Raw genomic sequence first — 26,191 nt, 5'->3', positions numbered from 1 at the left:
GCCTGCTATCTCGCCAATATTGGTGTCATCTGCAGAATTTCACAAGTTTACTGACTATACCAGAATCAATGCCATTAATATGAATCGGAAAAAGTAACATTTCAAGGACAAACCCCTGAGGGACTCCAGTGGTGACCTCACTTCATGTCCTCTTATCTGCATTCTTTTTCTCCTGCCAGTTAACCAACTAGATATTAAGTTTAAGATTACCCCTAATGGCTACTGCTTCTAGTTTCAGAATGCATCTTTGATGTAGGATGACTATCAAAGGCTTTTTGAAAATTTTGCGGCCTGACAATCTATTTGTGTGAGAATTTTATATTGATAATTCGATTTAACCTTTATTGTAATGTTTTATCGTTTATTTTGTCAGTGAATCTCCTTATGTTAATCTTTTTTTTCACAATTGCCACTATTTAGCCTTGTTGTTTATTTTATTTAGATACTTTCACGTCATTGCAAAGCATGATATCATTGTCTGATATTTAAGATGAAAAAACACATCACTAAGTTTCAAGAATCTGAATATTTAAAATATTTAAAACAAACTTTGCAGTGTCTGAATGTAGTGAGAGTAAAAGACTTCAAGGTGTTAAGACTTCAGTGCTTCTTGAGGTTGATTGCTGGCTCACATTTCCAGTTTGGCAACTTTTGGATTTTTTTTCAGATCATTCGGCTGCAACCCCTGCTTGTTTTTGACTATGGTGATGGAGTCTTTAATCTCCTTGCCTAGCTATAACACTGCCCTCAAGACTGCATTTTCTGTACATTAGGCATAAGAACATTGCTGGACTGAGTGATCATCTTTAATTTGTCAGACTTTTATATTTTTTAATTCTAGTGTTTGGTTTATCCTGCTGCATGCATATTGTCTGTGTATACCTGTAAAGAATTGTATCTACTATTGCATTCTTATAGTACTTCTGTTAATCCATTGCCTCACAGGTATTGTATACCATAAAGCAGGGGTGCCCACACTTTTTCGGCTTTTTCGGCTTGGGAGCTACTTTTAAAATGATCTATATAAAAATGATATATACAGTATATATATATATATATATATACGGAGTATACTTTATACATAAAATATATGTTGTTGTACCTTGCATAACTGAATAATCTTTATGGCACAATAACAATTCAATACATTTATGGACACTACAATATTTGGATTTAATAATCTTCATGTGGGGAAAGGTTGACTCACATAAAAAAGTAGAGCCAAATAATGCAGTCAAGGAGCTTTTGAATTCAGCCAAGTGAAAAATGATGGCTGTCCGATTTAACTGCGATTTTAGTTCCCTCTCCTTTCTCTTTCTCAGATTGCTTTTCGGAAGGAAGTCAGTTTCGTAGTTTTTATGAACAGTTCGAAAGTGCCTTTGCTATTCCAAAGAAGGAAAATGTGGAATGATAGATTGACAGATCAGAAAAAACACACCTCGATTGTGACATTGTGAGAGAAAAATCCTCTTCTAATTCCACATCCAGCCCATACCCTCCCCAAACAATGTTTTTTAAATCCCTTCTTTAGTCGATATAAATTGGAAGGCTAACTAGATCACAGCCAGAGTTTTGAGTATCTCGCGTGTTTGATTGTGCGTGCGAGACGATCATCATGTTAGAAGAAAGGAGATCTCAGACTGACTGTCCTGTATGTCAATCAAGTGGCAAATGCCATAGGGAGGATATATGTAATATATATATGTAATAGGATATATATAATTTTTTTTGAATGCAATGTGATCTACCTGCACTACCTTTGCGATCTACCGGTCGATCGCAATCGACGCATTGGGCACCCCTGCTGTAAAGAATAATTGATTGAGTGAAATTTTTTGTAGCATATTATATGGAATCTAATTTTGTTGTCTGTCTCTATTCTACAATTTGGAAATGGGCATTCAGTACACTGCTTCAAGGATTAGCAACTTCGCACCTCGCCCCATGGGTTGCCACTCGGTACAACAGATCATTTTCGAGGACAAAAAGGGCTCCCGTGGCGTACCATCGGCTGGTGTGCTATTCGGTAGAGCGACAGCATTCGGCAAAGCGCAGGGAGTCATTTCCACTGCTCCCTCTTAAATGAGGCTGGCGTGGACCGAAATTGGTGGTCCAGGCCGCCAAGAGGTCTTGTGATCTGGACCCGGAAGAGTTCCTTGGCTAGTTCCTTCCCGGCGGAGTCTTCCGTATCCGAGTCCATAGCCGGAGAGGTACGTCCCCCGAAGCACCAGCGTCACTAGGGCCTGCCCTTATGCACGGCGTGGAGACCGCGGGAGGGGTGCCTTTCCCCTCATCACTAGATCCAACAAGGCCCGGGAGTAGTGGGGTCTTACCGCTAATTTTTGACCAGTCTTGTCCCAAGATCACTGGATAGGGGGTTCAGGCAGCACAGCGACCGTCAATTGGGTTAGTCCCCTTCCAAGGGATATAGCACTGCGCTGAACGATCGACTTGGTCCCCCATGTACACAAGTGACCAACAAATGTTCCTTCCGCCATTGTCGCGCAAGACCAAATGGCGAGCTACAATGGTTATGTTGCTGCGGAATCGAACAAAGCCACCACTGAGTGCCCATTCAACAACTCAACCCCGTGTTCGAGTCGCCAAGGGATGCGTGAGGGTACAGTACCTCCAGGGTCGTCCAGGTGCAGTCCATGGGCTCGCTGAGGTGTTGAGGGGGCAGGTTGGCAACAAGTGGCGGTCTCGCCACACTTGTAACAGCGCGGGACCGGTTTTCTCTAGGTCTCGGCGCGCTTCCAGCGCATCGAGAGGGCTCGGGTGGGCCGCCCGAGCCTGTCGGTTCCCTCGAGCAGACCTTTCTGGCCCCCGCTCGGAGGACGCGAGTTGGCGCTCCAAAGCGTCCAAGAGACCCGGCATATCTTTATGCGTGCCCCGGACCTGCTGGGCGAGGGTGCTGGGCATCGCATTGACCAGGCCTTCACAGGCCACCTGCTCGACAACTCTCCGAGCCTGGGGTCCTTCTGGCCGTAGCCAGCGCCCCATTTTGCCCCAGAACTCGAGCGCCTGGCGCGCAGGCTTTTCGGGTCAAACACCCAGTTCCGCCACTCTGACGCCTGCTGGCCTGGAGTGATGCGTGGCGAGCCAAGATCTCAGGCTTCAGGAGGTCATAGCTCGCGCCTCCTCCTCAGGGAGGTCATAGTAGGCCCGCTGCGCGGGTTCCTTCAGGAACGGCGCCAGAATGGACGCCCACTCGGACCGCTGCCCCTCGTTCCGGGTGGCCGTCCGTCGAAGATGCTCAAGTAAGCCTCGCGTAAGGCGTCGGTCATCGGCACCAACGGGCGGAGGCTTCAGTTTAGGTGGGTCTGGCCTGGCTCTCTGGGCGCTACCAACCTGGCCTTGGTAGCCTCCAGCTCCCTGGTGGTTGCGGCTTGCGCTTGCTGCAGGGCCTGGAGTTGGGCATTCATACCCTGCAGCACGGTGTTAAGGTCCTGTCCCTCTGTCATTCTCCGGGATCCAAAATCCTGCCGACTACGCCACTGTAAAATACGCAAGAGGAGACAGCATAAAGTTTTGGGGTCCGCCAGCCCGTATATTGTGCAGAAATTATAACAATATAGTCAAAATTATAAACAAAGAAATCGTTCATAACGCGAACCATGGCGTCCATGCCATTTATTGGGGAGGAGCGGAAGTGGAGGAATGCTGGGAAGGACCGTGAGGGAGGCTGGGATTGGTGACGTCAGGGAAAGATATATATATATATATATATATATATATACGGAGTATACTTTATACATAAAATATATGTTGTTGTACCTTGCATAACTGAATAATCTTTATGGCACAATAACAATTCAATACATTTATGGACACTACAATATTTGGATTTAATAATCTTCATGTGGGGAAAGGTTGACTCACATAAAAAAGTAGAGCCAAATAATGCAGTCAAGGAGCTTTTGAATTCAGCCAAGTGAAAAATGATGGCTGTCCGATTTAACTGCGATTTTAGTTCCCTCTCCTTTCTCTTTCTCAGATTGCTTTTCGGAAGGAAGTCAGTTTCGTAGTTTTTATGAACAGTTCGAAAGTGCCTTTCCTATTCCTTCTTTGGAATATGTGGAATGATAGATTGACAGATCAGAAAAAACACACCTCGATTGTGACATTGTGAGAGAAAAATCCTCTTCTAATTCCACATCCAGCCCATACCCTCCCCAAACAATGTTTTTTAAATCCCTTCTTTAGTCGATATAAATTGGAAGGCTAACTAGATCACAGCCAGAGTTTTGAGTATCTCGCGTGTTTGATTGTGCGTGCGAGACGATCATCATGTTAGAAGAAAGGAGATCTCAGACTGACTGTCCTGTATGTCAATCAAGTGGCAAATGCCATAGGGAGGATATATGTATTATATATAATGTAATAGGATATATATAATTTTTTTTGAATGCAATGTGATCTACCTGCACTACCTTTGCGATCTACCGGTCGATCGCAATCGACGCATTGGGCACCCCTGCTGTAAAGAATAATTGATTGAGTGAAATTTTTTGTAGCATATTATATGGAATCTAATTTTGTTGTCTGTCTCTATTCTACAATTTGGAAATGGGCATTCAGTACACTGCTTCAAAACCCATACGTAATGTTATGTAGGAAAGAAACTTTAAATGATTGTGGCTTGAAAATTAACACTAACACTATTTAAAACAGAAAACTTATTAGATGACAAGGCCCAAACAATAATCCATAGCATCCTAGAGCAGCAGTTTCTGAAACGAGCATCAAAAGAGGGAGCTGCCTTGTTATTTGGTCTATTGACTCAACAAGCTGCAGGAATTCTTTTATAATAAGAAAAGAATCAATTGATTCTTTGGTAAACTATCGCAGGATGGCTGGCCAGTTGATTTAATAGTAGGATCTTCACATCCTTTATTTCTTAACCTGTCTCCTCACTATTCTTAAATGCGTTCTCATGTGACCCTATGTTACTGCACTCCATGTCTCATTTTTCAGATTAATGGCTTCTCTCTTTCAGCAGGCCATCACCTTTTTAACACAGCTAAATTAGTTTTTTCCCCACTTGCTGAAGGCTTTATTTTTGCCTTGTCTTATTATGTTGAAATTGTACAACTCTGTCATTCCAATCCCACTCTTACCTGTTTGCCTTATTCTTTTCATTATCAATGCTTTGCTCTTTTTATTAATTGCCATTGTAATTTATGAACCTGTCTCTTTCTTTTTTTTTTTGGCAGGTTCTGAATTAAGTTACCATTATAAATGTTGTGTGGAAGTTGTTTTTGTTTGAATTTTTAGCAGGCAGCACAGTCCTGCTAGTCTTGCTGCCTCACAAATACTTAGGCCTGGGATCAAATCCCAGCTTGGCGACTGCCTGTACTGAGTTTGCACTTCCTCAGCATGTCAGGGTGCATTTTCCACATTTTTGCCCTGTAGGTTTCAGTCCTCACAGCCCTGAGTTGGAGGATGGATCATTGAGATGATTACCAAGTGTTGAGCTGTGAGTGAGCGTAAACTGTCAAGGACTGGCATTCTGTCCAGAGTTGGTTCTTGCTTTGCGCCTAATTCTGCCCAGATTGGCTATGATGCTTTGTGACGGTTGCTTTTGTGAATGACTGAATACACTTCAGGTGTCTCTTCCATTCATTTCTCACTGTATTTCTGGTTTTGTTTTAAATCTCCAATAGAATCTGTCAATCAGCAAAGATTTTCTCCAGTAAACTGTTTGTCTTAAGTAGCTTCTGCTGGATCATGAGGAGATTTCTGACATGTGTTATTGACTGATGGCTTCAGATACTTTCTTTTTCCTTAATTAGCAGTCAAACAATAATGAAATACAAAATGAACCAAAACATGACCAACATTGTCGATCATGCAATATCTAAAAATAAAGAAAGGTGAAGGTCTTGGGAATGCTGATCTGCTTGAGTCCCCAAAACATTTTAACAGCGCTCTTAGAAAAGAGAAAAATCAACAATTTCAGAAATGTATGTTTCACAATGAGAGTAGCAACAAGCCATGGAATTAAAGAACGGGATTAATTAACAACAAGACTCGGCACCTAATTAAGCAACTGGTTAGAGTGAAATTGATTGGAGTCTTAGGCCCTGACTTAGTTGGTCTTCTGTTGGGTCACTCACCTCACATTTCATTTCTGTTTGGGTGCCATTTAAAGAATTAAATGAAGCAATTCAGAGGAACGATGAAGAAATTCAGGGGAGCAAATCTTAAAAAACAAGTCAATTAAAATTAATTCAAAAGAAGTTAATTAGCAGCAAAAACAGGTCTCTAATTAAGAAAAGGGTTAGGATAAAAAAAACCTGCAGCCACTGGGGCCCTCAAGGACTGGAGTTGGGAACCCCTGGTCTAGATCATCTGAAATGTGATTTTTTCTGTTTTTTTTCTCCAAGATTGTTATTTGTTTGGAATTGTTTTGTTTTTCTCTACTTCATTATCTATTGGCCATATACAGTGGATTGATGAAATATTCAGACCCCTTCACTTTTTGCACACTTTATTGTGTTGTTGATTTCATTTTAAATTGATAAATGTATCAATTTTGCCCATTTACACTCAGTACCCATAATGACAAAGTGAAATATGTTTTCAGAAAGGTTTACAAGTTCATTAAAAATCAAAAACTAGCATCTCTCATTTATATAAGTATTCAGACCCTTGGCTGTGGCACTTTAAATTATGATGGGTCCTCTTTTGTCCTTGAGACATGTCAGGAACTTGATTGGTGTCCACCAGTGGTACATTAAATCGATTGAACATTATTTATAAAGACGCAAACCTGTGAACATAAGGACCCACAATTCACATTGCATATCAAGACAAAAAAACAAACCATGAAGTCCAAGGAACCCTCTGTAGATGTTTGGTGAGACAAAGATCAGGGCCAGGGTTTCAAACCATTTCTAAAGCTTTGAGTGTTCCCAGGAGCACACTGGTCTCAGTAATTGTGAAATGGAAGAAGTTTGGAACTACCAGAACTCCTCCTAGAGTTGCCTACCCAGTCAAACTATGTAACTGGTCAGTAACCTTGATCAGGGAGGTAACCAAGAGCACCAGTTGAATCCATGTGGCTTGTATCCCTCCATTTAATGCTGCATTAATACAATTTTTCTGACAACGGTTTGTGGCCAAAAAAATCGTTTTTATTCTCTGACCATTTTTGAGTATTTTCTAACCAAGTACCAATGATAACTGTATTTTTGAAACCCAAACACTAAGTCAGACACTCTGTTTTCCTTTAAGAGTAAGTAGTAACTACAACTCCATACACATCTTTGCCATAATTGATAAGTACATCCAGAATATTCTCACAGCAATCTTCTCTTCAGTCATCTTTGTGTGCTTACTGTAGCCATTTCTTTCAGCCTATTTTAGGTCGTTCCCATTCAAATTGAGAGTATATTTGTGATGTTATTTTATTGTTGTCAAAGGACCACTTCTAGTTTTATATCCTTTATAAATAGTTGCATATTTTATTGTTCGGAACCATTTACATACACCTGTGTTAGCTAGGGTTGTACACCTATTTTTGTGTATCTTTAGTCTTCTCCAATGTTTTCTTGGTTTCAGAAATAACATCTGCTGCCTGCTTATGACTGCTGTTGCAGCTTCTTCCTCTGTTTGCGATAGAAAGTGTGCTGTTCTTAGTCTCCTTAGATGCACCCTGCAGATTAAAGATGATATAATAAGATGGTGATGATCTGTACTGGTTTTGTAATTTGAAAGTCATAACTTGTTGTCCATCTTCACTTACCTCTTTCTCATGCTTCCTGCTTTTCTCACCTCACCAATTGTTTGCTTACAGTCTCTGGCGGTGGTGTTATTGCCAGTATTGTGATGAACACACTATTCGACACAGCCCCATCTTCGATTTGATAGCGCTGTCCTCATTGTACAATTTGTTTATGCGAATTGTCTGCAGACTTTGATTGATTCTAACCTGTTTCTGAATGCCTTAGCCAGATAATTCTTATTTTTCACTTCTAGACACAAATGACACTTCTATATTGATTACACTTTCATTTCATGCTCCTTCACTATATTTGTTTTAAATGCCTCATTCATTTCTTATACTTTGTCCGATCGCAAATTTTCCCTCTTGCAGTTGCTTCAACTTGTTCTTACACCTTGTGGTTTGACGTGGAAATTCAGTACCTCTCATCTCAAAAGCAAACATTTTTGTGAACTACTTGATTTAAATCTAGATTACTGTTATTCACTGTAGGTTCTGTAGACAATGGTACATCTATTTGTGAGGTAATTTATTCTAGCTCTCATCCTTTGAAAGGGCAAAGCCCTTGTGGACAGTAATGATTTCAAATTTATAATAAGCAATATTAAAAATTAATTTATTGGTCTGTTATTTTGGAAAGAAGAATTTCAAGTTTACTGCAGTCTCATTACTATAAATTCAGGCCAAGCAAATGACTTGAATCACGAAAAATGGCTTTCGCCTCCATTCCCTTTCCTCTTCTACCTCCATATGGCAAGACCCGAGAGTCTAGCACAACTTTGTTTTATTTTAACCCCTCTATCCATAATCTGGCTCAATTTCAAATGAACATCAGACAATTGATAAATGTTTTTGATTACTACACAAGAAAATTTGCTGAGTCTTCCTCCAACACTCCTTCTGATTTCATATTATTTTTTGATAATCTTGTGATTTTGTATTTTTTTTTTATATGTTTCTCTTTAACAACTCATGGAGGAAGACTCTTCTCTTTTAGTATACCACATCTGCTCAGTTGAACTTGAGGAAGCTTTGGACTCTGTGTCAGGAAAATTGACGGATTGGATTAAGTATCTCTTGAATTAATGTTCTTATTTTGAAAACAATAAACTAATCACTTCCTTTCATTGATATGGTCAAGTAAACCACTTCTTACAGTTGTTATATGTGAGAGTTAACATGGGAGGCATCATTTTACATTAAAATCAAAATTTGGACTATATTCCATGTCATGGTGTAAGACCCTTATCTCTATTGAACATGGCTGCAAAACATTTAACTAGGGTGCTTGCCCATTACGTGCACAAAGTTGTTTGTAAATGATTTAATCTTGAGTAGTCTTGGTTTATGTGTTTGCAGTGCGGAAGGAAAAGTCAAGGGTGAACTAAGGGTTGGGGACCTCTGGTTACTCAATTTAATTATTACATCAAACAAAATGGTTTCCAGCATGAAAATGAGCAGGAAACAAATGGAGATCTCTCTGCCATTTAGTATATTGCTGTCTAAACCTGATTCAGAGATTTTCAAGGGACAAGATGTCTAATCTTGAAGCTCGTCCCAGAATGAATCCAGACTTTCGTATTTTATAAATTTAATATATATTGGGGATTCAGAAAATATACAGATCCTTTCACTTTCTGAACACTTTATTGTGTTGTACATTTAATTTTAAAATGGATAATGCTGCAATTCGTGCCCATCAATTTACTGTTAGTAACCCATAATGACAAAGTGGAAACGTGTTCAGAACAGTTTGCAAATGTATTAAAAATTAAGACGCCTCAACTTTGGATGCTTTACCGTCACTTTCACACCTAGAATTCAGTTTGGACACACATGTCCTCCTTCCCAATCACCTCTGTAGTCCCTCATAGAATTCTCCTTCACTTTCCTCCTCCTTTCCACTATCCCCTTTATTGTATTCTTTATTTATTTTTTAATGATTAAATTTATCAGGTTCTCCTTTGGATCCCCTTTATCATGTGACAAGCTTCTCCAAACTGAATAAGACACTGATGACACATTTTCTTGAAGACAGTTTTCTACAACACTACCATCTCTGTATGTGGCCAGCCCATTACATTCGATTAGTTAGAGGTGTGTTTTAGTTTTCCTAGTATGACTTGACAACTCATGGCAAAGCTCAGCGATTCCTCTAAGTGCTCCTGTACTTATTCACCTACATTTTTCTCTTTCTCGTAAAACAAACTGTATCTACTCTCTGCTGTTTATCTTATAAACCCTCTTCTAAACCTCTACCCTTTATATCACATTTTTTTCCTCCTAGGAAACTATAATGTCCAGTGATATGTACTGCGCCAGATACCTCAGTCATCACTATACCACTTTAGCATTCTCCATAGACTCTGCACCAGTCCCCACAAATGCCACCTGAATTTCTTTACCTCTGATCCACTCTGCCATTTGTTTCCCTTAGGTATACCTGCCACTTACTGGATATGCACTTCTGATGGCAATGCACTACTGTTTGTTTTTTTTTTCTTACATACAGTATGTCGTTATCTGTCCTCTTTTCTTTCTGTACGTATTTATTTACTATCTTAAACCCTACTTCTCTAAGCCTCTCTATATTACCTTGCTTCTCACTTGAAAGGTTCTAGCGATTTTCCTACTATGATATACAGTATGTAATCTTGAATTTTGTATAGGAATTAATTGCAGTGGTTGGAATTGTGGGGTAGTTTAATATCCTAGCCTGAATGCCAGCTGGTATCTTCCTCCGACAAGATGCACTTGGATGGATGTCAGATGTGTCAGTCTAATGTCGGTTTAGTCAGCCTGGAAGGTATTTGTCTGCCCCTAAGAACTGCAGCTGCTGTTTGTGAGATGGCCAAGCTGGTAGTGACCTCAGGATCCACCTGGGAGAACTCTAAAGATTTGGTTATAGGTCTTTTGTAAGTCCAAACTTGACCTGGAAGGGCTTCACATAAGAACAGAGATGTCCCCAGAATTAGGCAGAAAAGGACATCTGAACCTGCCTTCGTGGAATCTGGAGAGGAACTGGAAAATCCTTTGGGCTTTTTATGAGAATGAGTGGGATAATAAAGTGAGGGCTGTTTTTCACTTTCATGACTGCCTTACTTACTTTATTCCCTGTTATTCTGTCCTTAATTAAATTAAAAAGGTAAATAAGTAACCTCCTTATGGCCAGTTTCTTTTTTAATTATTGTTCTTTACTGATTTTAATTTAGTCTGGTAGGCTGTCTTGTTTCACCTCCTTTATCTTTTTGACATGTTTATTATCTTCCCCCATTTTATTTTGAAGATTATTTAAAAAGAGAAGTACACAAACACATGAAATCCTAGCAGACTGTTTTAAACCAAATTTCTGACCTTTCTATCAAGTTCTTTAGTGATCATTGTCAGCATGACCTTTCAAGGGTGTGCATCAAGCCTACCATCCTAGAGTTTTTATACCCTAGGGGACTTGATCATTTTCAGAAGAAATGTTATTCTATCTATCTATCTATCTATCTATCTATCTATCTATCTATCTATCTATCTATCTATCTATCTATCTATCTATCTATCTAAAATATTAAATTGTACCATTTCTGTTTCTAGACAGTGAGTCCAAAGGAAGGCTGGCAAGTGTACAGTTCAGCTCAAGATGCAGACGGCCGGTGTATTTGCACAGTGGTGGCTCCAGAACAAAATCTTTGCTCTAAAGATGCGAAAAGTCGACAGCTTCGTCAGCTGCTGGAGAAGGTAACAGCTACTAATCAGAAGGCCAACATGTGGAAACTCTTAAGAATCATTGTTCTGGTGTGATGGTGGATTATATAAGCAGTCACTTACTTCATAAAAGGTAGAAAGGTAAAAATGCACATCCATCTTTCCGTGAGCTTTGAAAACCTGAAATGTAGGATTACTGTAGGGATTGATATATGCTGCTTTAATATTAGTTTAGTTTATTTCATGTCTTTTTCTAACTCAGATAATCCAGACAGGGCCAATTTAGCTTCAGCAACTCAACTAATCTGCATGTCTTTGGGCTATGGAAGTAAACCAGAGCACCCAGAGGAAACCCATGCAGACACTGGGAGAGTATGCAAACTTTTCATGCAGGGAGGACCCAGGATGTGAACCGTGGTCTCCTTACTGCTACGCAGCAGCACTACCTCTACCCACCACTGTGTTGCCATAAATTAGTTCATTATTAATGTTAGTATTTTTTTTTTTTTTAATTTAGCATACACCTTTATAAAAGCAAGTTATATACAAGAATGAATGTACAAGCATCAAAGTAACAGTTGTCTTTTTTTTTAGGAATTTGATGCATTTTTCATATTGCAATATCACCCTGTGACAATTCTAATAGGACCACTATCCTAAATTTGCTGTTATACTAGCTTTTATAAGTGGTTAAATGTCAAGAATGCTGGCATCAATGAGCACGCTCAAAGCCAAGTAGAAGTGTCTGGTTACGAAAAGGTGAAAATAATTTGATAATTACTGTAAGGCAGAAGTGATCCTTAAATACCATGATCAACATTCCTCAGACATCAAAAAGCCTTTTTGTACACCCAAATAGAATGCGACACAATGTAACCTCAAGAAAAAGAAAATCAAGTGTGGAATGCAAATGCAGTTGTTAACTGACATGAAGGTGACTAGTTTCTTTATATGCCAAGTGGTGCAACTTTGGCACATCATCAATGATGAACCCAGGGTCATAAAGTGTTTCGGGTCTTTGGTCATCAGATGCCAACCCCCCACTTTGGGGTGATCAGTCCCCAGCTTGTGTCCAAGTAACATGCTACATCATGGATTGCCGCTCTAGATCTACAACCACCTTAATGCTTTTTCTGCAGCATTGATGATGTTCTTGATGGCCTTTTCTTTCCTGCCACCCTCTAATACTAAAGGATATAGAGTACCCAAAGTAGAGACCACCCTGCAAAGCCCCTGAAGCCCACATCAGTGTGCTCACATCTGGCCTTCAACCCATGCTCTCTACATTCCTCTACCAGCTTGTGGTATTTTGCCTTCTTGCGCTCATGGGCCTCCCCTATTTTGGTCTTCCCAGGGAACAGTGACTTCCATCATGATCACTCACTTAGACTGGTCTGATGTTAAGAGCAAATCTGGCCTGAGTGTCTGTGATGGTGTGGATCCTACTCCATGCTCCCTCTTTCTGTTTTGGGCACCTCTTGAACCCAGCGCCTTCGATAACATAACCAAATGAGCAGACAGATGGAGACAAAACACATGCTAAGCAACGGGATGGTGCAAAGTGCAAAAGTGCTTTTATTAAACTAAAAAAAATCTAAACAGTGTCCAAAGTGCAATTCTCTGAGTTCATAAATAATCCATAAAAACAAAACATCCAAATGTTTAAAACCATGCTAAAAATTAGACTAAAAACAAGCAACAGTCATTGGGTCATATGACCTGAGTCCAACTTCTTCCAAGTCTTCCAGCTGGCTCGTCCTCTTTCTCTGCCCAATGCCGCACTCTCGTTCTGCAAGCCTTTCTTTCTTTTGTTTTTCCTCTTTCATTTCTTTCCTTCTCCTCTGCTGGCCTGTATGACTCAGAGAATGTAGCACCTCAAACATGCACCGCAGAAAGTCACTGAAGCAATTGAGAATGATAGCAACTTCACATGCAGGTGCGTCTCGTCCCAATTACCTCATCAACTGTCCGCGGTTGCGCAAGCACACCCACAGAGACCGACATGGCTAAACGGATTATTTATTAAAAACTGGCCATTCATTCAGAGCCATGAGCCTGCTGTATCCCTGTGTCATCCTTGTGATGTGTTCTGGAAATTTCAATTGCTTTCCTAGGTCAGAATTTAGCTGCCAGTCCCACACTGAAGCTAACAGCCAATTTGGGGCTCTGAGCTCCACCTAAGGCTTTTCCCCTGCCTTACCAAAGGCATTGTTGTGCCTTGATGAGAGCTGGTGTATAGTGTCAGGTACTGCACTTGGTCATGGCACCACCTATACCTCCCTTTTCACTTTTGGGCAACAGCTCAAGATGTACTCCAAAGAACCACTTGCCCAGCTTAGTCATTATGCATGGGTATCAGCTAGACCCCAGCAATGCAGGTTGGATGGGCTTGGAAGGGCATTATACACTGACTGAATCAGAAACTTCAGTCCTGCAGGTTCTGATTTCCAAAGTTCTGCCCATTTGATCTTTAGGGGAGAGGCTCCTTGCTGGCATATAGCCACTGTCCTGCTGTGGCGTTCCTCTTCAACCTTTGCATGGATCTCCTCCTGGATCAGTTGACATCTCTCAATCCCCCGGGTTTTATTGAATCGGGGTCTTGCAATGCTGCCAAACCCAGTTCATCCAACTACCACTGAGCCTACCAGCATGCCACGTCTTAGATTTGCTTTTGCCTGTTCAACAGCCTTCTGGGCCCGCCACTTCCTCCCAGTTTTAACGATAACACCTGCAGAGGAGACACTGGTGTCAGTTGAGCATCTATAAAGGAGAACTCATCTCGCTCTGGTGACCTTAAATTCCTCTACGAGGCTAGTGAAAGGTAGGTGCAACTTGTTGGTATGCTACTCAGGCTTCTTGTCAGGCCCAGCAACCTACGAAGGAACTGACTGTTTTGCTCAAATCCCTCCCTCTTGGGGGGAATCCATGCCTTGAACTTCCATGGAAGTCCTGCCTTATCAACTGCTGATTACCATGTTTTCAACTTCGAATAAGTTGACTGGACCGCTGCAGCATCTCTCAAGGTGCAGTCAAAGATTTTGTCCAGGCTTTTCACTGTTTTCTCAGTCACTGAAGGAATTTGACCTAGTCCCAAAGAAAAGTGGTACTTGTCAGACACGCTGCCCTTCCTCAGGACAAAGAACCTGTATTTAGTTGGCTTAAAGCTCATTCTTGAACATTTCATCAGCCTTTCCAGCCCTTGGAGGAGTCATCAGCATCCTGGCAATGATGTTGCTATGATAGTCAGGTCATCCATGAAAGCTCTAATTGGAGGTTGATGTATGCCAGATCAGGGGAGGCAGCCCCTATATTCCACTTCTGCTGCCTTGACAAGCATGTTCATCGCCAAAGCAAACAAGGACTCTGATATAGTGTGGCCTGTGATAATGCCTTTCTCTAGATGATGCCATGCTGTTGCAGAGGTGAATCTTATGCTGAAACTATTATAATAGTCCAGTATGAGGTCTTTAAATTTCTCTGGAACATGGTATCTTGTTAGCGCTGATGCAACAAGCATTGGCAAGGTCTAGAACAATGACTACCAGATCTCCTGTATTCTCCCTTGCCTTGTGGATCAACTATTTAATCACTTCTCTTTGCTCTATATAGCCTGAAATAGCTGGAACTCCTCCCTTTTTCTCTGCAGTGTCACTATAGGAATTCCTCAGGAGATACACTGTCAGGTAGTTAGCAAGAATGTTGAAAAAGCTGGAGTGGAACTGTGTGATGTCACTTGCGTTCTTCTGCTTTGGTATCCAGACGCCCTCTGCATATCTCCATTGTTTGGCTACTATTCCCCTCCACCAGACTACCCTGGTGAGTCTCCACAATCTCTCCAGGAGTCTCGGACAATGCTTATACACTTCGTATGGCACTCCGCTTGGCGTGGGTGCAAGCTAGTCCGTGTTGCTTCTGACTTCTTTCAGGGTGGGCTTCTTCATGTTAAACTGGATAGAGGGTTCAGGTGTTGTGAATAGCTCTCTACAGTGGGCCAGCTATCACTGTACGTGTCTCTGAGGTAATGGTTGATATCTTCTTCCAGCCATGCAAGGGTTCTGCTCCACTGCTGCCCAAGAGATCCTTAGTGGATGCAAAGGGATTCCCTGAAAAGGTTTTTGAGCCTTCTCTTCGTTGCCATTCAGCATGTCTTAGAAAGATTAGCTTCTGTCTTTGGTTGTTCAAAAGTTATGCGAGCACTGGTTTGTCCTCCTCTCTTGCGTTCCTGTATTGATGTTTTAAAGACTTCAGTTCTTTCTTGACCTGGGCGATATTAATCATGCTCTGATTTGGCCTAGCTGTGTTGCTATTAGCTTTTGATTGTTTAACACAGAATCTCTCTGTGTCGATGCCGATGTTCAGGGCTGATTACTAATCCATTCCCCGACATATACACAGTTAGGATATAGCTGGATGGATGGATGGATATTCTTGCATAGCCAAAGTAAGGTAGCCAGGCTTGGGGCTAATGCAGTATAAAGGAATGTGTCACTGTAGTCTAATTAATTATATTTTCCAGTAATGAAGTTGTATAATACATTACAGTTTAAATTCTTGTAGAGAAAAGCCAAGCAAAATGACACCTTTTATTGGCTAACTAAAAAGATTACAATATGCAAGCTTTCGAGGCAACTCAGGCCCCTTCTTCAGGCAAGATGTAATCTTTTTAGTTAGCCAATAAAAGGTGTCATTTTGCTTGGCTTTTCTCTACATTCATAATGGCTAAAATGGTACAACACCCTAGTACTACAGTTTAAATTCTTGTAATAACATTATAATTTCTGACTTCCAAGCAAATAATGTGTAAATAACCAAACATTCAAGGTTGCCAGATTTGCATCTCCAGCACAATTTGCTACAAAGAGTACATTGAATTTTATGACCCTGTTGGACTGTTACCGGAGATGTGTATTATTTTACAAAATAAAATGATAGTTCATTTTACTTTGGGATTTGTATTGAAGTTGACTCTGCACTTTTTAAGAAATAAAGAGTTTGTTTTATTTTGAAAGATAACAAGTTTTCAGTTTTACAACACATTGAAAGAATATGATTAATGAAGAGAGATGGAGCAAAGTGAGCCATATTGTACATACTGGAACATATCACTTTCTGATCAAACATTCATTTGGAATTTGGTTTACAGTGGTAAAAAAAAGTCTTTGATATCACAATGAATAAAAATGCTATAAGCTTTACGTGCATCAGTTACATGCATTTTGATGTATCTGTCGCATCACTTTAAAATTCCCATGAGAATACAAGAGAAGCCTGTGTAAAGGTAATACAAGTAGATGTTTACCTTAATTGTGTATGAAGGTAAAATAGTTATAAAATGTAAATGGTTTAGTTTTTGATCACTAAACACTTGTTTGAAAGTGTAAAGAATACCGAGAAGGGGAAAACAGAGAGACACAGGCATATACTGTAATTCAGTTACGCAATAAATACTGCAGGTAGCAGAAACCATTGAAACAGTGAGTGCTGTCGTTTGCTGAGCACCACACCATCAATAATTTTACTATATATTGACTTGTTTGCTAGCATTTAAATAGTTATACCAATTTTATTTGTAATGAGCTAATTGCCTATTTTTGTGTTCTTATGTTTGAAATGGCACAGTGGTATTTAAGTTACGGTGTTTATTTGTTTACCTGCTGAATTCACATTCACGGTTATTAGTTATTCCTTCTTTATTAACATACTAAAAGAACATCAGGGTGTCATCCTTGTACTTTCCAATGGGTACATAGTTGCTTGGGTTTAGAGCTGGGGTGTCAAACTCCAGTCCTGGAAGGCCGCAGTGGCTGCAGGTTTTCATTCTAACCATCTTCTTAATTAGTAACCAGTTTTTGATGCTAATTAACTTCTTTAGCCTTAGCTTTGATTAGCTTAACTCAGGCCCCTTAGTTGTTTGTTTTTCCTTAATTAGCAGCGGACAGCAATGAGACATAAAACAAGCAGGACATGACCAGCTCACCTGTACCCATCAAACAAAATCTGAAAATAAAGATGAACATCTCAGTAAGGTTGATCCCTCAGGTTACCAAAACATTTTATGAGTTCTTAGGAAAAAACAGAATATCAACAGTTTTGGAAATGTCTGCTGTGGCAGAAAGAGAGCAGCAACAAACCATGGAATTGAATAACGGGTTTAATTAACAGCAGGAATCGGCTTCTCATTAAGGAACTGGTTGGAGTTTGAAGCCCCAATTTAGCTGGTCATCTGTTGGCTCGTTTCATGTCTCATTTCTGTTTGGCTGTCATTTAATTAAGAAACGAACTAATTCAGAAGACTTAATCTTTAAAAACGGGGCTATTAAAATAGAGGGAAAAGAAGTTAATTAGCAGTGAAAACTGGACACTGATTAGGAAAAGGGTTAGAAAGAAAACCTGCACCCACTGCGACCCTCCAGGCCTGGAGTTTGACACCTTTGGTTTAGAGAGTACTGTAAAATTTATTAATAATGTAATTACGTTTTCCAGGAAACAATGAGCAAAGTGTCCTGTTTCAGTTTAAGAGAAATAATTAGTCATTTGTAACAAATTAGTTTCTTTGAGGAGCAATCCCAGCTCTGCCAGTAAGTGGTGCTGTGATAGACAACATCACTCTGGCAATTTGTTTAATTTTTGCATTAACAGAAAACAAGTTGTGGTTGCTGATTCTATTTAAGACTGAATTTTAAACACATTAAACTTACAAAGGTATAACTTTAAGAGATATAGTTTAACCAGAAAGGATATGACAATAAACAATACAATACAATACAATACAATTTATTTTTGTAAATAAAAAAAAGCCCAAAATCACTCAAGAAGTGCCGCAATAGACTTTAACAGTGCCTGCTTTTTGACAGCCCCCCAGCCTTGACTCTCTAAGAAGACCATGAAAAAACCGCAAAAATTCCCTAGTAGGGAATAAATGGAAGAAACCTTGGGAAAGGCAGTTCAAAGAGAGATCCCTTTCCAGGTAGGTTGGGCGTGCAGTGGGTGTCAAAAACAATACAATACAATACATAGAACAGAACACAAGTAGTCCTCAATACTGTATAATAGTAAAATAAAACTATTACGAGTACATAAAAATGTATCTTCTAGCTTTAGTATTGTTTTGGTGGATGTATCTTATAGTTTGAGTTTAAGATGCACTTTTTGCTTTTCTTGTATACCTGTATATACTTTTTCTTTTCCTTGTAAATATCTTTTGTGGATTCATTGGTCTTCATTGTGTGCAGTTTTGTCCTGTTTTGTTTTCTTTAGGAAGACCACAACTTTATTTACTATATATCTATTTTTGTCTTTATTTTTGTTTTTTTGGTCTGACAACTTCACTGTAAATATCATTTACCATTTTTGATTAGGACATTATTTTTGTGCTCTTTGTGCACCTGTAAATAAAACCCACTTTTGCTTTGGAAATTACCACCTATTTGTGTCAGTGTCTCTGTGTCTGACTTCTCTGAAGTCTGAGCCCGGTTGGTCCCAAACTGCAAGATGCCCACCGTGTAGTCTGGTGACAGCCTTGCCAGTACACGGAGTATCACAATGCCTCATTTCTTTTAGCCAATACCGGTCACTTACAGCTTACGTTCTTGAACCTTTTTACCATCAGTGTTCTATTCATGACCAGAGGACAGAGCAATACATCACTTTAGGCTGTGCAAATCTTTAACTCGTGGTTAAGGTGTGGAGCTACGTAAGGCATCAAGTTAACCGACCTGAAATTTCCCTTGTGACTTGTTGTGGCAGGGTGTGGGCAGCAAAGCAAACCATTTCAGATTATTTACTAACTGAAGAGTTACATTGGAAATGTCCTCAAGAGTACAAATAAATTTATTCAAATACATGTTTTACCGTAATAATATTTGAAAATATAGAACAGTATGCTAAACACTTGCTTACAGTTTATTCTTATATGAAAAGCTGCCTCATAGGTAGGAGTCCATTGAGAACAAAGTCAGACAAACGGGGGGGTTAGGCTGGGCTTGGTTGTGGTGGCAGCACTCAGCTGGTGGAAGAAAGACAGACCAGTGTAGGAAGAGAGTAAAGAATGGAATGGCCTTTGAAATGGAAGACGAGACATTGAATGTTTTGGTGTGGTACTGTGGTGGGCCACTAGGTTAGCCACGTGATCTGACACAGGGGTTCAGACTTGTACAGGGTAGGCCCATAGAAGTACCAAGTGTAATATTTTGCCTCTGTTTATTTTGCGATAGGGCTCTCCCTTTTGTCCAGCCCTGCTTAAGGTATTTTTATAAATAAAGATATGATCTTTGGTATTTTGGCAGCCTCCCTGTTTCTGAGTGTGAAGAAATGCCAAAAGGATCCCTTTAACCACAATGCCTTAGGGAATATATCTACAGTACACTAATACTGACATTCTATAATCTTTTTAGATAGATACACATGCTTCCACAGTAATAATAGGCCCCCATATCCATTGTTACTGGTTTCCCTAACACAAGAAAATTCCAGTAAATGACAGGGAAACAACCAAACACTGAAAATCAAATTAAAATGAACTGAATGTGTGTAGGAGTTGTGGACGAAAACTCAGACCCGACAGCAGGTGCGGTTATAAAGCAGCTTTATTTTTCAGAGTCACGGTGAGAAGAGTTTCAGAAAAACAGACAATCAAATATACATGACAGCGTCAGGGCTCTTCTGAACCCCGTCTGTTGGGTGGGGTCCAGTTTTATACCTCTAGAATGCGTGATTTAATATCATTATAAAATGCAACAGTCACCATATTTATTATACACAATCCTTGAGCCCCTTTAACGTCCCTTGTAAAACTTGATTTCTTGGCTCCTTTTGTTATGGCGTTCAGATATAAGCCAAGGGAAAAAGTGATAAGGCAGACTCATGTGTGGAATGCTCAGACCTTGAGTCCTTTGCACAAATATTTTTCTGTTTGCTAAAACAAAGCATGTTTTTACATGGTTTAGTAAAGCTTAATTCTCAGATATGAATTAGTACAAGGGAACGAAGAGAAACTTTTTCTTCCACAGAGTTGACCGACAGTGAGAGATAGAGAGAGAGACAGACAGCACAGTAGAGTCAACATCAGTATGGTAAACAAAGAAAAGACAGGAAAGAAAATCGGTAATCAAAAATATTACAGAATCTGTTTGGAACATAAAAAATGATGGAGCCTCATGAAATGAACCAAGCAGAGCTCTGCCAAAGAATAAAACCACAAAGCTAAATGAAAAATTGTTGGTGTTGCATAATGAGGTTTCATAATAGTGTGAAGATTGGAGTTTGGAGGTCTTAGGCATTTGAGATGTTTATATGATGGCACGTGGCAATGAAAGGTAGTATGATGAGCAGTCGAGTTTTCATAAGTAAAGTTATATTAATTACATATTATTTATGTCTGCAATGAGCCAGGCATGCCCGTTTACCGTTTTTAGTTAAAAGGGAGGATTCAGTTTCCCTGAATCAGGTATTCCTACACTTTTGTTGCTTCAAGTCCCACACTAGTTATAAAAGTAATTCAGTTTACTCAAACACCAGTCCTCTTTTCAAAAAGACATTCGTATTCTTAAGAATTACTTATGTGTGCTTTGAAATCACTTTGATTTTTATGTACAGTGCCTCCTAACGTACCAGTACTGTGTATATATACAGCTTTTGACTTATCTTGATATCTAGTTGAACAAGACTTTGAGCTTTTTGGGGTTACCCTCACACAGTTAGTAAGCACAGTAAATTGTCCTTTATCACCTTTTATAATTTTTCTTTGGCCTCTCGCCCTCTGTACAGTATGTCTTAAATTCAAGTTCAGATGACCAGTAACTGGAAAAACCTTTCAAGTCCTACCTGACAAGTCTCAAGTAGACTTGAGATATATATCTGGATCAGGACTGGCCTAGGAAACTACTGGGGTCATCCTTTAAAAACTTTCTCCTGTATCACCAGTTTTCACTGCAACACTAAACATTACATTTACCTTCTTTTTCTTGGCAAACACTTTTATGCAAAGCAACTCAAAAAAGAGGTAAACATAATCAAGTAACTTTAGGCTAGGGCTTGTTTGTACAGCTCATTCATGCAGGCTTACTCTGTAAAGCATTCACAAGTTCAGACCTTATCTGACAGAGTATGCAGCACAACGTCTGGTCCAGGCTTTGGTCTTGTTGTGCCTGGACTATTGCAACTCACTTCTGCCAGGGGTACCCACATGTGCTATCAAGCTGCTGGAGATGGTCCAGAATAGAGCGACCCATCTTGTATTTAACAAGCCAAGACTTGCACATGTCACTCCTCTCTTCAGGTCTCTACATTGTCTCGCTGTAGCAGGACACATCAAGTTCAAATCCCTGATTACAGAGTAATCAGTGGGTCAGCACCTGAGTACAGTGGAACCTCGGTTCACAAAAGTCTCTGAACACGTACAAATCGGGTTACGACCAAAAAGTTCGCCAGACTTTTGCATCTGTTCACGTCCACACATTCGGTTGACAAATAAGACCAGTTTCCCTTCCGGTTCGTACACGCCGATGATTTCCGCACATGTTCAGTCTCTCCCTGTGCATTCGTTGTGAACTCTTTGTGCTTTATTTCATTTCCCTTCCGGTGTACGTGTTCAGTCTCTCCTTGTACTGTACATTGTTCTCAGTGCATTACACAGAGGGACTCTCCCTCAAAACTGTAACCTTCTCTCAACCCAGCTTCCTCCTGTGTTATAGCGGGTCAACAGCTCCCATCAAAAAAGGCCACTTTTAATAAATAGTCACCGCACTTGCGGCTTAGCGAGTGGGCGTGGTGGTGTGTGGCCGAAGCGGTTCCTGAGGAGTTTGTGATGTGGGCGTTTCTCACCTAAGTGCACAGGTGAGAAGCGGTCCGCATCCGTAATTGTTCCCAGGAGCTGCTGATTGCCAAGGCTACCATGCCTCTTTATAAATAGAAGCGTGAGTCGGCTAAAAGGAAAAAGAAGAGAACAGGAAAGAACGGGAGGTTGCAGGAGAAGGCAGGAAGCAGGAGGAGAAAGCCGGTGCAAGAGAGAGAGAGAGAGAGAGAGAGAGACCTCAGGCTCGTGTGCAGCTGAGAGTGAGCGAACTGCTGAGCAGGGAGACTGGGTGTTTGTCTCAGTGTTATTCAATGTTTTTACATTTAGTTTACTATTACAAATGTGCATTCTATGGTATAATTGAATATTTTTGTGCTTAAAAATCTTTAAAGAAAATATATTTACATACAGTTTGTACGGTCTGGAACGGATTAATTGTATTTACATACAATCCTATGGGGGAAATTACTTCGAGTTACGACCAAACTTTTGGAATGAATTATGGTCGTGACCCGAGGTTCCACTGTATATGGAGACACTGGTGAGGTGCTATGTTCCTTCTCGTCCACTCAGGTCTGCCAGGCAACATTGTCTGGTGATGCCTCCTCTGAATGGTATTAAGTCTCAGTCCAGACTCTCTTCCAGTGTAGTGCCTAGTTGGTGGAACATCTGTTCTATAAATATCTGTCTAATTGATAGAAGAAAGAAAAACTTTGTTCTATGATATTTTATATCGTTGGTTAGCTTGTTGTCAGATTATGTTTAATTGCTTTATTGATTGTAATTCATGATTATAAATTTATTAGTTTTTACATCTTATTCCATTATACTTCCATTACAGGGATAGCCATCCTCCAGGTTATTATAGGCTGCAAGGAGCAATATATGCAGCAATCAGCCTATCTTCTATCATCTGGAATACTGGGAAAACATATCACCTTCCTCACGAAATTCTTGATTCTTACAGGAAATAATGACACCTGGTGTTGGCACCCCAGTTTATTTTTTTTGTCAATGCCAGTATTCTCTCTGCCATGACATCTTAAGACCATCTTCTGTCATGTATGACATTAAACTAATTGCAGCTTTGGATCTCACCTGGTCTTCCCTTAGACCTGTTACTGCAATATTTTTCCTCTGTGTATTGCCTGCATTACATTCTTGATATTCTCACTTCATTGATTTTGTCCACAAACAAAAGGCAGTGACATTTGACCTCATTTGACTGCTCATCGGAATTGCTGCGTTATTACCTAAGGTTAACTTATTTGTGCTTAGGATCCGGAACCTAAGGCTAGAGAAGATTATTTGAAAGAAAATGAATTTACTTGCTCTTTCAGTTTTCAAGTGGTCGCTGGATATTTCTTTTTTTTTGTAAAAAAATATAAATGAATGACACCATGCATCTAGTTTAGGGACTTAAATAAAATAACAGCCAGGGGAATTTCTATCTCAAAAATAGTTATTTGTTCATCATTTGATTATGTCAAATAAACAAACATTTTTATGAAACAAAATCAAGTGCTTATAATATATTATGAAGTTCTGATACAAGAGATGGGTGAATGGAAAACTGCATTGATTAAAGAAATTGATGTTTTTTAATTGTTTTTTTTTTTTTTTTCCAATTTACTTTCTTCATTTACCACATTTTTATTTTTGGCTGAACTCTTCAACACCTTGAGCATGGGAAAGGTGCTATATAAATAGAATGTATTGTTATTATCATTGTTATTACTGTACTAGGAATGTTGTGACAGCAGCTACTCTTGTTCTAGTTGGATATAGAAGAAATCCTGGGGCACAAAGCTCATAAACTATTCCCGCGTTAAAAGAGTACTCCACCCAAAAGTAATATTTATGTTACTTATCCCATATGATTTGTAATGATGGACAAAAATATTTTTTATGCTATGTTTTCATGAAGAACAAAGATAAAAATGTTTCTGATAGAACTGGAGCATATGCTGACCAACGCTAACAAAAATGTCCATGAAAAATCTCACATTACTCATGACACATAATCCACCTGTCAGTTCATCCTGTTTTATGTCTACAATGTGCAAAATGCACCCACCTCTCCCCTTCATTCATTGGTCAAGAGTCCTGTCTTCAATTAAAAAGCATTACCCCATGTGAATTTGGTTCTTGTTTATGGACTACTTTAATTTTACAAAAGTATTCATTTAACAATATTTTAGCAAAAAATGCATGTGATTTCTAATAGGGCAATTGGGTTGGAACAAACAGGCGCTGTGACCATTCAGGACTGAATTTGGTTTGATACATGGCATCACAGCTTGCTCAATTGAAAGAAACCTAATCTACCTACCATAGTAATACAGGATAAGAATCTGTTATTCTACTGAAAATTAAAGTGACGTTATGATTAGCTAGTCAAAACATTTGTATATATTCCAGCAGGCATTTATCAATTTTGTTCTTCATTTATTAAAACATTGCTAACATTTCTGTCAAAAGTTTACTTTCTTTACCCCAGGTAGCGGAGAGCATATCTAATCCTACTACAGTATGGTGATGCATGTAGTATAGCGAGTCCGTGGCTTCAGAAAAAATAAGGGCCAGGTTTTAAATCTGCATAGCCGTGTTGTTCTCCGTAGGCACGATTGCACGACCGCGGGGAGTTAATGAGGTAGTTGGAGCGAGTCGCACCTGCAAGTGTGGGTGTGATCGTTCTCGATTGCTTCATTGGCTTCCTGTGGCATGTGATTAAGGCGCTGCACCCACGGAGGCACGGGTGGATGTGTATATATACGGATCGGCACCAGGAAAGGGGGGGATGGATAGATCGATTGAGGAGAAGAAAAGGAAAGAGGTTAAAGAAAGTGAAAGGCAGTCTTAGCATGTGGATCTGGCTACCTGAAAGGAGGAGACAGCATGAGCTGGGGCCCCGCCAAAGAGTGTTTGGTTTTGGCACTCTAGGGGCTAGTTCGCCCCACTGAATGTTCGATTGGAAAGGGGTGAGCAAGGCAGGTGTCCTCCAGAGGGATCTGAGGAGCGACTATGTGAGTGTGAAAGAAGGGAGGAGAGCTGACCTGGGACGGTCTGGCAGTGATGTCCGTAAGGAAGCCAAGGCAGAGGTGAATGGAGCTCATTGCTGTTGGGGTTTCCGCCGGTTACAAGAGTTATGGGTGAGCCGGGGAGAACTAGAGAAGGAGGTGTGCTAGGATCGTGAAGAGTGACACTGCATTTTTAACCTCAAATTTTAAAGGATTTATTTATTGTTTTTATCCCCACTGAACACTTGCTTTTATGGATTATTTATTGAAACTGTGGATCACTGCACTTTGGGCACTGTTTTGTTGGTTTTAAAATAAAAGCACTTTTGCACTGTCCCCTGGCTTCATTAGAGAAATGTCCTCATTTGTCAGCTCATCTCTGTGACATTACCAATGGTGTCGGGTTTAAGAGCTCCCAGCAGACGGATGGGAGCTCGGAGTGAACCTGCATCATCACACTGCATGTCTTACTGATTGGTAATGTATGCACTGTAAAGAAACCTTGAAATCAATTAAACAATTTACAAGTAAAAAAACGAACAATATTTGTATTCAATAGTTCTAGCACTTGTTGTTTTGTGAGCTCTAAGATATAAATTTGTTTTCTCAGACACTCTCCATATTAATACCTTCTGTAGATTAGTGTAACATCCCAGTTTAGATTTTACCACATGCTATTTTTAACTCCGAGTCACAACTGAAACATTTATCTGTCTGTCTGTCCAGACAGAGAGAGAGAGTGTGAGAGAAAGAGATTTAAATTTTACATAACGTCAGTCAGGTGGGATAACCCAGACATGAGAAAATGCCAACCATGTTTGAGTTATGGATAAATAAGCTCCAAAATTCTAAAGAGAAAATGCCTGAAGGTAGCTTAACACTGAGCAGAAGCCAAATATGTACTATGTGGCTCTTAAGCAATTTTACCTGTTGTTTTGTATTTTCTTTTTGATT

The 26,191-nt window shown here is 39.9% G+C and overlaps 1 protein-coding gene across 1 annotated transcript in view; it reads left to right on the top strand.

Annotated features, from left to right (window-relative positions):
- olfm3a (olfactomedin 3a) overlaps positions 1-26,191 on the top strand; it is a 101,097-nt gene that overhangs the window by 47,000 nt on the left and 27,906 nt on the right. Inside the window, exon 2 of the mRNA XM_039735663.1 lies at positions 11,315-11,458. Within this exon, the coding sequence (XP_039591597.1) occupies positions 11,315-11,458 (144 nt within the window). The remainder of the gene's footprint in view (positions 1-11,314; positions 11,459-26,191) is intronic.

Source organism: Polypterus senegalus, chromosome 14 (genome assembly GCF_016835505.1).
Source record: "Polypterus senegalus isolate Bchr_013 chromosome 14, ASM1683550v1, whole genome shotgun sequence".
NCBI classification, from domain to species: domain Eukaryota; kingdom Metazoa; phylum Chordata; class Cladistia; order Polypteriformes; family Polypteridae; genus Polypterus; species Polypterus senegalus.
Note: the sequence above shows the minus strand (reverse complement) of the source record. Positions and strands in the feature narration are given on the sequence as shown.